The sequence below is a fragment of the Mirounga angustirostris genome, unplaced genomic scaffold (assembly GCF_029215605.1).
Source record: "Mirounga angustirostris isolate CCGP_5_RB_7025 unplaced genomic scaffold, mMirAng1.0.hap1 SCAF_4, whole genome shotgun sequence".
Taxonomy (NCBI): Eukaryota; Metazoa; Chordata; class Mammalia; order Carnivora; family Phocidae; genus Mirounga; species Mirounga angustirostris.
Window position 1 is genome coordinate 113,315,906 of NW_026991712.1, and position 16,580 is coordinate 113,332,485.

The window sequence follows — 16,580 nt, forward strand, 5'->3', positions numbered from 1 at the left end:
AGAAAAAGCCATTTAATTTGTAATTATTGGTAAGTTTACATAAGTCTTTCTAAAAATTCAAATTGAGTAATGATTTTACATATTTTGTAAACTCTTTAACAGTGTTCATCAATATGCCTATAAATCTGGACAGAAATTTTCTTCCAAAACTAATTTTGACATTAGTCTAAAATTAAATGTTTTACATTCATATGTAGTCATCTTTTCTTATCAGCTTAAGTATACGAGCGTTCGCTTTAATGGAAGTAATTGTTTTCTTAACATTTTCTTCAGCATTAAAAAAAAATCTTGCAGTTTGAGTATATAAATAAGCAGAACCAAACCTCTGCCTTATAGGATATATATATTTTTTAAGATGTTGGGAACAAATCATTTTAAAAGGATATACCAATTAAAAAAAAAAATTCACTGTGGTACATCTTTAAATAGTACATCCATATTGCTTGGATTTTTTTTTTAAAATAGCTATTTGGAGCATGTGGTACGGAGGATTACAGACATATTTTGGGGTCATATGCTGAGGCTGAGAGCAAGATATAACTTTTTAATTGAAGTACAGTTGACATATAATATTAAGTTAGCTTCAGATGTAAAATAGTGTTTCGGTGATTCTATACATTACAAAATGCTCATCACAATAAAAGTGTGTTACGATATTATTGACTGTATTCCTTATGCTGTGCTTTTCATCCTGTGACTTGTTTATTTTAAAACTGGGAGTTTTGTACTGCTTAATCCCCTTTACCTATTTCACACATCCCACCTCTCCCCCCAACCTTTGACAACCACTCATATTTATGAGTCTGTTTCTCTCTTTGTTGCTACTGTTGTTGTTGTAAGATACAATTTTTTACTTAATTTTTTTCTGCTATGATTTTATTTTGTGGTACAGAATCCTAGTCTGGACTACTTGCCTTGTGTAATAATAGTTTTTTCAAGTGCTTTAGATGTGACAATAGATATATACCATATTTCCATACTATTAAAAACTTTATTTTTGAAACAAATAGATTTTATAGGTTATTTTTGCAACATTTACTTACCACTACCTATGCTTAATATACAGTATATAATAGAGGGGGTGTTGTTGTTATTTAATCAAAGCATAGTTGACATTAGTTTCAGGTGTACAACATAATGATTCGAAAATTCTATGCACTATGCTCACTACAATAAGTGTAGTTATCATCTGTCACCCTACAAAGTTATTATTATTGACTGTATTCCCTGTACTGTACTTTCATATTGTTTTTTCTTTCCTTTTTTTGGTGGGGGAGGGACAGAGGAAAGGGAGAGAGAGAGAATCTTAAGCAGTCTCCACGCCCAGCATGGAGCCTGACGTGGAGCTCAGGCTCATGACCCTGAGATCATGACCTGAGCCAAAATCAAGAGTCGGATGCTTAACTGACTGAGGGGCACCTGGGTGGCTCAGTCGTTAAGCATCTGCCTTCTGCTCAGTTCATGGTCCCAGGGTCCTGGGATTGAACCCCGCATTGGGCTCCCTGCTCGGCAGGAAGCCGGCTTCTCCTTCTCCCACTCCCCCTGCTTGTGTTCCCTCTCTCACTTTATCTCTCTCTGTCAAATAAATAAATAAAATCTTACAAAAAAAAAAAAGTCGGATGCTTAACTGACTGAGCCACCCAGGCACCCCATATTGTTGTTTTTTGAACCAAGAATTGACCAGCTAATTTATTCAGCAAATAATTGTTTGCTCACTTACTATGAAAAGCACAGTTTAGTTCTGACAGTACAGTAGCAAATCAGCCAAACTTTCTGGCATTGCTTGTATATATAGAGATAGATATTTTAAAAATTAATTGCACGGTTAATTATTTAATTAGAGTTGTGATAAATACTACAAAAGAGAATATAGAGTTCCATGAAATGTGTGGGTTCCTGAATAGGACATATAATTATCAGGTTTTGAACTTAGTTGCTTAATTTATAATTAAATTCAGGGAATATCTTTTTTTTTAATGATTTTATTTATTTATTTATTTGACAGAGAGAGACACAGCGAGAGAGGGAACACAAGCAGGGGGAGAGGGAGAGGGAGAAGCAGGCTTCCCACCAAGCAGGGAGCCCAATGCGGGGCTCGATCCCAGGACCCTGGGATCATGACCTGAGCGGAAGGCAGATGCTTAACGACTGAGCCACCCTGGCGCCCCTAAATTCAGGGAATATCTGATACATCTGTGTAGACAATCCTTTTTTCCAGTTGGATTTTTTTTTCACTTCATAATACAGGAAACCTCTCCAAATCCAAATTTTTGCTTTTCACTGTATCACTCATGTATCTTTCAAATATTGAATGTGAGAATTTATTTTTTTGTTTTACTCAAGACACAAGCAAGAAAGATTACTAAGGGTTTTACCATTATTCATCTTGCCTTTGTAACTTTTGTAACACCAGAAAAGCATATGAAAGGCAGAGACTTCACCTACTTAAAACAATTTCTATTACATTGGAATGGGATTGCTGGTAACACAGAAACATTAAGAGATTCATTGACTTGGGGCACCTGGGTGGCTCAGTCGTTAAGCATCTGCCTTCGGCTCAGGTCATGATCTCAGGGTCCTGGGATCGAGCCCTACATCTGGCTCCCTGCTTGGTGGGAAGCCTGCTTCTCCCTCTCCCACTCCCCCTGCTTGTGTTCCCTCTCTCGCTGTGTATCTCTCTGTCAAATAAATAAATAAAATCTTTTTTAAAAAGAGAGAGATTCATTGACTCAAGTGAATTTGATATTAAGTGTAGGGAAGTCATTCATTATTTATAGACTTTTGAATAAATTGTCCCTTGCTGGCTTATTAGCCATCGTAATTGTAGCAGTTTTCATTTGATAAGTCATGTATTTGTCCAGGTTACTAATGTGAATATGAAATAAACTTTTCTAAGAATTTATTATAAGAATGTTATGTGAGATATTTAGATTATTTTTAGATGCTTAGATTTTTAATACTATGCCATTAATTCTTAGAACAGTACATATTAAAACAGTATATTAATCTCTTAAAAAATAATATTTCAATCCTTATGTGGCTTAAAAGTTTAAAAACATGGGCTCTGTAGTCCATACTCCAATTAACAGAGGTGCCAATTGCTGTGTGACTTTGCTAGGTCTTTTTAGTTTCCTTATTAGTACAGAGGAAATTGTGGTGAATGTTGAATGAGAATACAAAGCACTTAGCATGTGCCGGCCACGTAATGAAGACTCAGTAGATATTAGTTGCTATCATCATCGTCATTATCATCATAAACTTAAAAAAAAAAATTGTTTTATAGTGAGTGGAACAGGAACATCTTAAAACAGCAGCATCGGGAATGGTAGAGGTTTGGGCGCAGTGAGATACCTGCTATTAAATCTCTGAGCTTCTCCTGGCTTTGATGGTTTTCTTTCTTCCTCTCCAAAGTTTCTCATTCTTTTCCTGACCTCAAGTCAACCTCATAAAAGCCCAGTTTTTGTTTTGGTTTGTATTTAATTTTTTGCTATAATGTTGGTTTCAGGATTTTGATTGTTTTGTTTTTGTTTTTTTGTCTATTTTGTCTGGAAAAACTATAAAAAGAGGTAGACCAGCCATGCTCAGTTCTCCTAAATAGACATGGAACTGGGAATTTTTGCTCCTCAATGTTCACCTGTTTCACACCCCTGCCCCTCCTGGCACTTCGTCCTGGTAAGGAACTGGCAGTGCCCTCCTGTGCTGCAGGTTTTTTTCAGGCTTTGTGGTACCAGTCACTTTTCCTGACATCTCTTTTTCCACTGTGAGTGAGTTAAACAGCTTCATAAAAACAACAAAAAAACACCCTGTTTTATAAATAACACTTTCTTTTTTCCTGTGTAAAATTAAAAAAAAAAAAATGGAAATGGGTAGTGTATAGTCCACAACAGCATTTTTTGACATTGTCACTTTGATGCCAGTTCTTCCACTCACTGGTTGTGTGTACTTAGACAAGTTACTTAACTTCTTTGTGCTATAGTTTGTCCTGTGTATAATAGAGGGTTGTTAAGACTTGAGGGAGTTGGTACTCTAGGGTAATGCCTGGCACATAGTGAATGCTCAATAAATGGTATACCTATTATTAGGATTAGTATTAACATTATTCCATTATTATTTTTCTACCAGCTTGCTTGGCAAATGTCATAGGCTGCTACTAACAAAAACCAAAGCTTAGAGCTAAAACTGACATGGCAAAATTTTTAATAGACTAAACGTTGACAGAAGTATCACTTTCCTATTTAGATCTGCAAAAATTTGAACCAAGAAAAAAATTTTGAACCAAGAAAATTGGAAATGGTAGAAATAATGACCAAAAATGGATTCAATTACAGAAGCTCTAATGGGTCATATTTGAAATGGACCAAAACCCAGACAATAATAAAACTTCTAAATTACTAAATTTAATCTTATTTGTAAAATTTATCGTACATTACTCAGGGTTCTCCAGAGACAGAATCAGTAGGGGAAACATACACATACACACAAACACACACACAAAGAGTTTTATTGAGAGTAAATGGCTCATGCCATTATGAAGGCTGAGAAGTCCCATGTCTGCTGTCTGCAGTCTGGAGACCTGGGAAAGCCAGTGGCATAATTCTAGTTAAAGTTCAAAGGCCTAAGAGCCAGGGAAGCTGATGGTATAAATTCCAGTCCAAAGGTAGGAGAAGACCCATATCCCAGCTCAAGCAGGCAGGCAGGCAGGGAGTGAATCCTCCCTTCCTCCACTCTTTGTTCTATTCTGGCCCTCAATGGATTGGATGATGTCCACTCACATTGGGAGGGCAATCTACTGAGTCATCTGGAAACACCCTCAGACACACCCAGAAGTAATGTTTAATCTGGGCCCATGGCCTAGTCAAGTTAACACATAAGGGCGCCTGGGTGGCTCAGTTGGTTAAGCGACTGCCTTCGGCTCAGGTCATGATCCTGGAGTCCCAGGATCGAGTCCCGCATCGGGCTCCCTGCTCAGCAGGGAGTCTGCTTCTCCCTCTGACCCTCCCCCCCTCATGTGCTCTCTCTCTCTCTTATTCTCTCTCTCAAATAAATAAATAAAATCTTAAAAAAAAATAAGTTAACACATAAAATTAACCATCATAAGTCTAACCTTTGACAACTTGACAACCATGTGCATCTCCTTAAACCATACTTAGTCTCCACGTGAGGACAACAAGGTCATAATTCTGCCTAACATGATACGATTAGCCTGTGCACAACTGAAAATGCACTAATGCCTTCCCCAGAACAGAAGTTAAAGTCTTTCAGTGATGTTTTCTTGATGTCTTATAACTTAAATACTATGATGTAAAATTAACAATTGTTAAATACTTTGATATAAAGTCAATGCATCTTATATAAGGAAATAGGAAAGAAAACACACATACACATATTCATAGCAAAATAAGAAGGAAATACTCATGACAGTTACAGTCTACATTTCTGTCATGTGGTCATAACTACTATTTATAACTGCCATCTTCCACTACCCACTCTATTCCCTTTGCTTTCAACAAGCACTTCAGCTGATTGTGATTCTTTGTCTGGTGAGGTAACCCAGACCTTCATTCCTGAGGAATCTGGGCCATTAGTAATCCTTCCTAATTTTTCATTGACCTTAATCACAGGGCATGACAATACCAAGAGACACTCTAAAGGATCTTCTGTGTTCCATATATATTCTTCATTTCCACCTCTTGATTCCTGGATTTGTGAATTTTGATTGTGGGAGAAAAGGCACCATATATTGGACACTGATTCAGAGCACATTCATCATTCTGGAGAACCTTGCCCCAGCCCTGCAAGATACTGCCATTTGCACTGTAATTTAGTCTTCAAAAGGTCATTCCACCATTCTATCAAGTCATCTGCTTCAGAATCTTAGGAAACATGGCAAGACTAGTGAATTCCATGAGCATGGGCCCATTTTTGCACTTCTTTTGATATTAGGTGAATTTTTTGATCAGAAGCAATGCTTTTTGGAATACCATGACAATGAATAAGGCACTCTGTAAGTCCGTAGGTAGTAGTTTTGACAAAAGCATTTATGTGCAGGGGGGGCAAATCCATATCCAAAGTATTCCAGTAAGAATAAAATGCTGCCCCTTCCATGATGAAAGCAGTTCAGTGTAAGCAACCCACCACCAGATAGCTGGCTAGTTACCCCAGGGAATGAGGTCATTGTCAGGGGCTCAGGGTTGGTCTTTGCTGCTGGCAGATTGGACTCTTCAGCAGTGGCCATAACCTCGGTGAATGGAAGTCTGTGTTGCTGAGCCCACACATAACCTCCATCCCTCCCACTGTGGCTGCTTTCTTCATAAGCCTATTGGTGGCTGAGGAAAGAGGCTGACTGGTATCCACAAAATGGGTCATCCTATCCAATTGATTTTTAAAATCCTCTGCGGAGGTCACCCTTTGGTGAGCATTCCCATAGGGCACAAATAAATGTCTTCATGTTTTTTAGCCCATTCAGAGAGGTCTGTCTACATCTTCCATGATTTCTTTGTCACCACTTTTCCCTTCCTCTACATTAAACCAAGGCATGTCTGGCATTTCCAGTTCACTCACTGTGGGCCACCTTTTGGTCCATGTTTCAGCCAACCAAACAAATGCTAGAACCTTTTCTAACTCCCTAAGTTGTAACACTAAATGCAGAATCTCTTTTTAGTGAGCCTTTGTGAATATTAAGAACTGATTCCCATGAAAGTACATTTTGTCCAGTAAAAATGCATATGACTATAATTGGACAGGGCTAATTGCCATTTAGAAAATTGATAATTGGGTGAAGTTGACTTAGTGGAGTTAGACTCATTGTGGATACTTTATGCCTTTACATAAAGACTATATTAGATAGTAGATGAAATCACATAGGATGAATCTACAAAATAAGAAAACAGAAAACACAGTATTGAAACCCTGGGGACTGATAGACACATACACATGTACATATAGTCATACATACCTATATGAAGTAGTAGAATTGGCAGAGGCAGCAGGGAAGACAAGTAGTAGAACTATGGAGGAGTAGCACCTCAAAATCTAAGTAAAAAGTTTTAAGCCTGGTCAGTTGTGTTAAATTCCATAGACTGTCTAGTGAAAGTAAGAGCTGAATAAAAGGACTTACTTACCATTGAGTTTTTATATCATTAGTGCATATTGATGTTGTTAGTGATGAGAGCAGTTCCAAATGGTTGAGAACTAACGCTAGTTTACAGTGGATTGAGGAACAACCCTCAAATCAATGGGAAGTATGAAAGAAGAAATAATATGTGTAAACTATGGAATTTAGAATTTATCCCTTGAACAATAGAGGGCAATTAGGAATTTTGTAAATTTTATTTATAAAAATGTGTTCCCAATATTAGTACAGTTTTTGGGAGATTTCTTTGGTGCTTAGTTATATCCGTTGGTTTATACTAGATCACGTGATTCCATTCTCAAATGGGCCATCTGGGCTTGATGTTTTCCTGGGGATCTCCTAATATAGAATCTTGGCAAACAAACCTGGACTACAGGTGTCAGGCTTGACACTAGGACAGAAAATTCTAGTATTACTCATGAAATAAGCATGATCATTAAATAAAAATTATGGCACCTGCACTTTGGATGTGGTCATTCCAAAAGAGTGCCTTTTTCCTGTTTAGTAAGGTAAGTATTTACTAAAGTGATATACCTGTTGCAGATATACTCCTTGTATAGAAATACTGTTTTAATAGTACCAGAAAATTCCTAGGAGAGATAATGTGTACTACATTGAATTAAAACATCCTCATTTGTTTCATAAATATTCATTTAAAAAATCGTCTTTTTGGGTAGCTGGGGCAAGGGAGTATCATGTTTTAATTAAACATTTAATGGTTTTTAAATAAAGTTTTATTTTGACATTGGTCTTATTCCTAATGTATTAAAGAGTGAAAGGAACTATTCTTTACTCAAGGTAGTTCAGTAGGAGATGATTCTCTGTGACTATTTTGGAATTTTGAGTTGTTTCTTTTCTTTACTGTGTGAATTAAATGTGAACTGATAGTTTCTTTTAGGAAGTCTTACATAATGGTGAATTAGATGTCTTTTTGCTTTTTTAGAACAGCTTTTTATAGGAACTAGTTTAAAAAGGGATTTCTTAAGTGGCTGCATTGGTATTCATATTAAAGAGGAGAAAGGAAATGGAAAGGTTTTGTGCTTCCGTCGTTAATTTCTTTGTGCAGCATCTTCTTTTTCTGTTTCCAGCAGTGATTTTCATGCATATCCTTGAAGAGTTCTACATTTCTAAGAGCAAAGGCATTTTTATTCTGTTGGGATTTAGGATGGTTTACATTATTGTGGATGCCTTATTTTTATTTAAAAATTTGTATTTGAAAATAAAATTTTCAGTAAATGCGTATTTCCATATTGTATGACAGTGCTGTCCCATAGCAATAGAATGTGAGCCACATATGCATTTTAAAATGCCATGTTAAAAGGAGTAATAATTACAGGTGAAATTAGTATTCTTAAACTAAGTGTGTGTAAAATATTATTTCATCCTGTAATCAATATAAAAATTATTAATGAGATATTTTGCCTTTTTATTTCATATTGTCTTCAAAATTCAGTTTGTATTTACACTTACATCCTTTCTCATTTGGACTAGCAACATGTCAAGTGTGGGGTAGCCACATGTGGCTAATGGCTACACTGTTGTACAGGGCATGTCTATAGAGTCAGAATAAATTCTTAGTATCTGGATGGATGGAAAGATAAAAGGAGATATTTATCCTCTGTGAATTGGATTTGATTAGTATAATGACTAGTTACCAACGTAGAATAATGTGTGGCATCAATAGATACCAAGCCTGGACTTTTTTATTCTTTGGAAAGTTATTTGGAGTAGATAAACTAGGAGTAGTGGGTAGATGGAACTTTTACATTTGGTTGCCCTTAACAACTGTATTGTGTAATTGCATTTATTTATATTATATGTACATGTTCATACTTGTACGAAATTTCACTATATGTCTATAACTTGTAGCATAAATGCAATTCCAACTACAATGAAGATTTTGTGCTGCAACTAGAGAAGGAATTGGTCCAAGCCCGTCTGAGTGAAGCTGAGTCTCAGTGTGCACTAAAGGAGATGCAGGATAAAGTCCTGGATATAGAGAAGGTGAGGACAATATAAATACTGTCATTCCCAAATTAGAGGGGACATTTTGATGGATGTGCTTATTGAACAGTTAAATTGGACTTGGTGTTTTTATACATTGGATATCTTATATATTAGTTACTAAGAGAGGAAAGGAGAAAGGATATAAGATTCTTAATTATTTATTGTTGTCATACTACTCAAAGCCCCATTTTTAAGGGTAAAAAAAAAAAAAGGATTAGAGCCCTTTTAGAGGGAGATAACCAGGGTAATTTTGATATGAATAATATTTAATTATTGAAGAAGAGAAACTTAGGGGATACATAATAATGGTTGTCTTCAAATATTATATCTTCATCTGCAAGAGGTAGGATATGACTAATACATAAACATTTCAGAAAAAAATTAATCTGTTACTGTTAAAACTTTCCAAGCTACTGTAAGCCACCTCAGGATGTGGGAAGATCTTAGCCTAAAGTATACTTACAGAAGCTAATTTACTTCTTTTCAAGGTGACTAAAGAACTTTAAGGATCAGATAAGAAATGCTTTTAGGTTTCTTAACAGTTCTCAAACTTGAGAGTCTATGTTCTCGATCACAAACTCTGAATATCTTTTTTTGTCATCTATGAAATTATTGGTGGCTTGGGCTCTATGTTAAGTTTGTTCTTTTCACTATTAGGTAGTATCTAGCTATTGAATCAAAGCCTTAGAAATAATGAACATGACAGCCTCAAGTTCATATTTCTTAATGAAATCAAGCAGGGTGTAACTACCATCAATAGTGGAATAATTTTGCTAGAAATATGCTTGCTATTTTTATATTATTTTTGGAGAATTTATTCTCCTATTTGTTGAGAAAAAGCCAGCAAGAATACTATAAAAAAATGCATAACAGAATATTTGGTTTCTGGGGTGCCCGGGTGGCTCAGTCGTTTAGTGTCTGCCTTCGGCTCGGGTCATCATCCCGGGGTCCTGGGATCGAGCCCCGCATTGGGCTCCCTGCCCGGAGGGAAACCTGCTTCTCCCTCTCCCACTCCCCCTGCTTGTGTTCCCGCTCTCGCTGTGTCTCTCTCTCTCTCTGTCAAATAAATAAATCAAAAATCAAAAAAAAAAAAAAAAGAATATTTGGTTTCTAAGTTAGAAATACTTTGGGTACCATAATGTAGATAAGAATCTTGATTTTTCAGTGAATATTTGGTAGAAAGAAATGTCCTTGGATCCAGTTTAAAAATTGCCATTTCTTAAATAGCATTTTTGGTATTTCTGTTATAGAGTAGAAAGGAAATTAGAAGGCTTCATGCTTCCTGTGGTTAATTTCTTCATGCAGGATTCTCTTTTTATGCATATGCAGTAAATTTCTGGTATTCAACTGAGAAAATATTTAGTCCATAATAAAAATGTGTAGTTGGCAAGAATAACTTTATTCATGATCTCTGTGGGGTTAAAATCTTCATGTCCTACCATGAAATATTTTAGAGTTATAAAATTTCATAGATTCAATACTTGAAATCTCAGTAGTACCTCAGTTGACCCAAGGAGCTTTTACTAGGGCATAATTTAGGATCTCTTGGTCATGGCCCAGGGCAGTGTAATAAGGGCTACCCTTTGTCCTAAGGTGGGTTTTTCAGTAGGATAGGAGATTAGTCTAAATCTTGTACTTCTTTCAGCAAATATTTAGATCACCTTGGTGTTAATCTCTTAATCCTGATATAAATAATAACTAATGTTTAAAGATTTTATACTCCTTTCCAAAGTGACATGCTGAAAAAATATAACAAAACAGTCTTTGGACTATTCTTTTCCATAAATCTTTAAAATATAAATTATGTCCATGCTTTGTTTGGAGTCCTAATCAGAGGTTAGTAAGCTTATTGCCGTGTTGAAAAACATTTTAATCATGTTGCTTTAAAACTCTGATTACTGTTTTATTAAGCAAAGCACAGTTAGACTTTTTGTGTCCTCAAAATTAAGTACAAGTACCCTCATACATTCCTGGTAGAAATGTAAAACAGTAAGTCTGCTTTGGAAAAGCTTGACAGTTTCTTAAAAGTTAAGTGCAGAATTAGCATCTGATCCAGCAATTCTGCTCCTTAGTATAAACTCAAGAGAATTAAAAATATAGGTCCACACAAACATTTTTACACAAATGTTCATAGCATTTTCATAATAGCAAAAAAGTGGAAACAACCCAAATTTCTGTCAGCTAATGAATGGATAAATTAAAAAAAAATTTAGCATGTACACACAATGGAATATTACTTGTCAATAAAAAGGGATGAATCTTGAAAACATGCTAGGTGAAAGAAGCTAGTCATAAAAGGCCACATATCATGTGATTCCACTGATATGAAATGTCCAGAATAGACAAATCCACAGAGACAGAAAGTAGACTAGTGGTTGTCAGGGGCTGGGGGAGGGGAAATGTGGAGTGACTGCTAATGGGTATAGAGTTTCATTTTGGGGCAATTAAAATGTTCTGAAATTAGATTGTGATGATGGTTGTACAACCCTGTGAATACTCTTAAAACCATTGACTAGTGTACATTAAAAGGGTAAGTTTTATGGTTTGTGATTTATATCTCAGTAAAACTGTGTAAAATTAAGTATAATTACATATGGGACAAAATAGCTCTTACTACATATGTTTTATTTTATTTTATTCTTTAAATTAAAAAATTCCAAATTATATTTTCTCTTGCTTTAGAGAAACAACTCCTTTCCTGATGAGAATAACATTGCAAGGCTTCAGGAAGAGCTCATTGCTGTGAAACTGAGAGAAGCAGAAGCTATTATGGGATTGAAAGAACTTAGACAACAAGTCAAGGATTTAGAGGAACACTGGCAGGTATATCATTATATTTTGTATATTTTTTAAAAAGCAGGTGAAGCCTGAATATCCAATTTGTGTGAGTTTGAAGTAGCTGATGATCAAAACTAGGATTTGAGTTTAAAATGAGAAAGACTCTTTAAATGTAAAAATCTGAGAGCATTTATAAGTTGAAAGTACCTTTAAGCTGTTTCTCCCTTTTTAATTCATTTAATTAAAAAAAAAGATAAAATAGAGATCAAGTCATGTTTTTGTTATTGTATCATTGTGATTTATATAACTTCTCCTAAAGAATGAAAAGAAAATTTCCTTTTATATAGGACATATTTCTTCTGTTGATATTAAATCCATTAGTTAGTATGAAAGAGTAGAAGGGTGACACTAACATAAATTTGTCTATACATTTGTAAACTCTTTTGAAAATTGGTTATCTCACAAAATCAGGCATTTATATGCCTGCAAATTTATTCACGTATGAGGGAAAGTGTTGCAAGGAACTAAAAAAACCAAAACAAAACAAAACAAAAAAACCCAGAATCTAGAAGAGACAGATCAAGAAGGGAGAGAGGAAAGAAAAAAACACTACATACCATTTCAGAATAGTGACTTTGGTTTGAATTTGGGGTGGGGCTACATCTAGCAAAGACTGAAATTAGTCCTTAACATTGCCACACCTTTTTTTTTTTTGCCCCCAGAAGTGTCAGGCAGCAATAAACTGGAAATTAAAAACAAAACAAAACTGATGCTTCACCATGGATATTTTGAGAACATTCCTAATATTGCTTCCTTAATTCATGAATGGCCCCATTTTTTCTTTTCTTGGGATTTCATTAAAAATGTGGAAATATCTCATAATAAATTTAGGGTGAAAATTGCATTCTTTACAATAATCCACAGTATAAACTGATTTGAACTATATCTGAGCTTGTATTCCAGATCTGCCACTTATTGGCTATATTGACCTTTCTGAAGTTACTTAACCACCACCATTTCCATTTTCTGACCTGTATAATGGCAATAATAGTGCCTAACTTTTAAGGTTTTCTGGGGATTAAATAAAATAATGTATATACAGTGCTAAATATGGTACTGGGCATGAAATAAGTGCCAGGAAAGTTAGCTCTTATTTTGATACTGGGAGTATTTGTTGCAATATAAATTTTTTTATCTTTTAGCGCCACTTAGCTCGTACTACTGGGAGGTGGAAAGACCCACCTAAGAAAAATGCTGTGAATGAGTTACAGGATGAACTGATGACCATTCGACTTAGAGAAGCTGAAACTCAGGCAGAAATAAGAGAAATAAAACAAAGGATGATGGAAATGGAAACACAGGTATGATGGGAAAGCCCAGTAGCTTTAAAAAATACCATTAGCATGGAGCACCTGGGTGGCTCAATTGGTTAAATACTGGATTCTTGATATTGGCTCAGGTCATGATCTCAGGTCATGATCTCAGGGTTATGAGATCAACCCCCACATTGGGTTCCATGCAGGGTGTGGAGTCTGCTTAAGATTCTCTCTCTCCCTCTCTCTCACTCTGCCCCTCCCACCCCCCTCACACACACTCACTCTCTCTAAAAAAAAAAAAAAATCATTAACAGATCAAAAGTTTATGCACAGATTATATCACCCTAGAATAGAGCTAAGAGATGGATATATGGAACTGTCTAGATTGTAATTTCCTAGCACAAAGAAAAAGGGCTAAAAATTATAGTCTTTGATATCAGAGATTTAATGTCTTCTTTGACCCATTCAGCAAAGTTTAAGCAAGTCATAAAACTACATTTAACTCTGTTGCCTTGTTGCACAACTTGAGAGGAAATATTCATGGAGAGCAAAATTTCTTAACCTTGACTCTATTAAGATTTTGAACCAGGTAATTCTTTATTTGGGGGACTGGCCTGTACATTGTAGGATGTTTACCAGCATCCCTGTCCTCTACCCACTAGATCCCAGTATCACTGTACTCCCCACCCCAGGTTGTGATGACCAAAAGCATCTCCACACATTGCCAATGTCCCCTTGGAGTAGAATTGCCCTGGTTGAGAACAATTACTGTAGACTGTAATGTGAATGATGCTTCCTTATGTGTAATTTGGTGACTCTGAGCACTTAATTCCAAAATTATACTTCTTTCTTCTCAAGTCTCCCCTTTCTGTAATGAATTCTACCTTAAATACACTTGATTTAAGATCTGCAAAACCCTTTTTATGGAACTCATTTGCATTATAAACCACATTTGATTTTTATGTGGTACATTTGTGTGGACCATATTCTGTATTCTCTGTAATGTTATTTGGTTTTCAAAATATTTAGTCAGTAGGGGGCATAGTTAACTCATGTATCATTCTGTATACCTATGTGCAAAATGATCATCCAAACTTGAACATGACAACACGAATCTGTAAATCCTTTAGTTTAAATATATCTTGCTTTACATTGTTCAAAGTTATATTCTTATATTTTTCATTGTAATTAAAAATAACAGTAAGATTATGAAAAGTAGAAATCTAGTTTTTTTAATGGGAAGTTTTATTTTATAACAGATTTTATCTTCGTGTACTTATTAAAGATGCAAACACAGCTTTTAAGCCAATGTTCAGGATTTCTTTCTTTTTTTCTTTTTTTAAGACTTTATCTACTTATTTGAGAGAGAGAGAGCTGAGACAGCACAAGCAGGGGGAGGGGCATAGGGAGAGGGAGAAGCAGGGTCCCTGCTGAGCAGGGAGCCCCACAAGGGGCTCTATCCCAGCCGCCCCCAGATTTTATTTAAGAGTGATGAATGAATCAAATTCACAAACATCATTTTGAGAGCTTTTGAATACAAAGCACTGTCCAGCCATCAGAGAACTTAATACCTGAGAAATCAGGCGTGCACAAAACTACATTTAATATAATTCACTATATGACATGATGGTTATTAACTAATCATTTCATATTATATGTAAGTCAAGTCATTATGCTGTACACCTTAGACTTACACAGTGCTGTATATCAATTATATCTCAATAAAATTGAAAAAATGTATAATTCAGAAATTGGTAATTAAAGAGTTCAATGAAAACTGCTGTGGAAAATGGGAGGGCAAAATTAATTCCAACTAGATGGTTTAGAGAAAGACTTCCTAAGGAGTTTGTATTTTGAATTGTACCTGATTAAGTGTGATTTTGGATGGATTTTGCTGGAAGAGGAATGGCATACGGCACTTTTCCCTAAATGCCAGTGCTTGAACTGATGATGGTCCATATTGCGCATCCAGATTAAGAGATTTGTCCTTGTTGATATTTTTCAGTTCCTTCATTTTAGTGCCTTTCAGAAAATACCACCTAGGAAGTACACCTTAGTTTATTGAGCCACACTCTTCTTTCTGTGTACCAGTTTTTGCTCTTACAGATAGTGCTGCTCGGAACATTCTTGCACATGTTTCCTTGTGACTAGCTCTAAGAATTTCTTCAGGACAGGGATTCTTATCTTTTTTTTTTTAATATTTTATTTATTTGACAGAGACATAGCCAGAGAGGGAACACAAGCAGGGGGAGTGGGAGAGGGAGAAGCAGGCTTCCCGCAGAGCAGGGAGCCCGATGTGGGGCTCGATCCCAGGACCCTGGGATCATGACCTGAGCCGAAGGCAGATGCTTAACGACTGAGCCACCCAGGCGCCCCTCTTATCTTTTTTTTATACCATGAACTCCTTTGGCAGTGTGAAGCCTCTGGACCTTTCTCAAAATAATGTTTTTTAATGCATAAAGTAAAATATGTAAGATTGCAAAGCAAACCAGTTATATTGTAGTACAGTTCTCAAAATACTGAAAAACAAACAAGTGTACGATATAGCACACATACAGAGACATACACAACACATTCACATGGCTAGATTCAGGGTTGTTTTTTTGTTTTAAGATTTTATTTATTTGAGAGAGAGAGACAGATAGTGACAGAGATAGCGAGAGAGAGCACAAGCAGGAAGGAGAGAAGCAGGCTCCCGCTGAGCAGGAACCCAACGTGGGGCTCGATCCCAGGACTCTGGGATCCTGACCTGAGCCAAAGGCAGACGCTTAACTGCCTGAGCCACCCAGGCGCCCCAGGATTCAGGTTTTTAATATTTGGGATTTTTCGTACCTAAGTTAAAATGTACTATAGTTTTTCTTTTGGGGGAGACTCTTACCTAGTTTCAGAACAAGGTTATAATAAGCTCATGGAATGAGTTTGGTTGTATTTTATCTTTTTTTGTTGTTGTTCTATGAAATTTTATGTAAGATTAGAATTACCTCTTACTTGAATATTTGCTGGAATCCATTCCTTTAAACAGTGTTATCTTTTTGTTTCATTCTGTGGGAATAGTAACTATTGATCCTACTTTTTGAAGGTTATAGATCTTTACAGGTTTCCTGTTTTTTCTTGAGTCTAGTTTGGTAAAATACGTTTCCCTAGGAGACTGTCCATTTCATCTGAATTTTCAAATTTATCACTTAGGGTTGTTCAGAGTAATTTTTTAAGAAGTATCTTTTCTTTTTACTGGATCAATATTTGTCTCTTTTTAAATTTCTAATAGTGTTTATTTGTGCCTTTTTAAAATTTTCTTGTCAAGTTTTGCAGAAGTTTGCCAATTTTTTAGAGGCCTGCCATTGTTATTA

The 16,580-nt window shown here is 35.8% G+C and overlaps 1 protein-coding gene across 7 annotated transcripts in view; it reads left to right on the forward strand.

Moving 5' to 3' along the window:
• EVI5 (ecotropic viral integration site 5) overlaps positions 1 to 16,580 on the forward strand; it is a 201,250-nt gene that overhangs the window by 106,606 nt on the left and 78,064 nt on the right. For all 7 annotated transcript variants that reach the window (XM_064588815.1, XM_064588816.1, XM_054512745.2 and 4 more), the window contains 3 exons: positions 9,002 to 9,136; positions 11,822 to 11,962; positions 13,120 to 13,278. In XM_064588815.1, the coding sequence (XP_064444885.1) occupies positions 9,002 to 9,136; positions 11,822 to 11,962; positions 13,120 to 13,278 (435 nt within the window). The remainder of the gene's footprint in view (positions 1 to 9,001; positions 9,137 to 11,821; positions 11,963 to 13,119; positions 13,279 to 16,580) is intronic.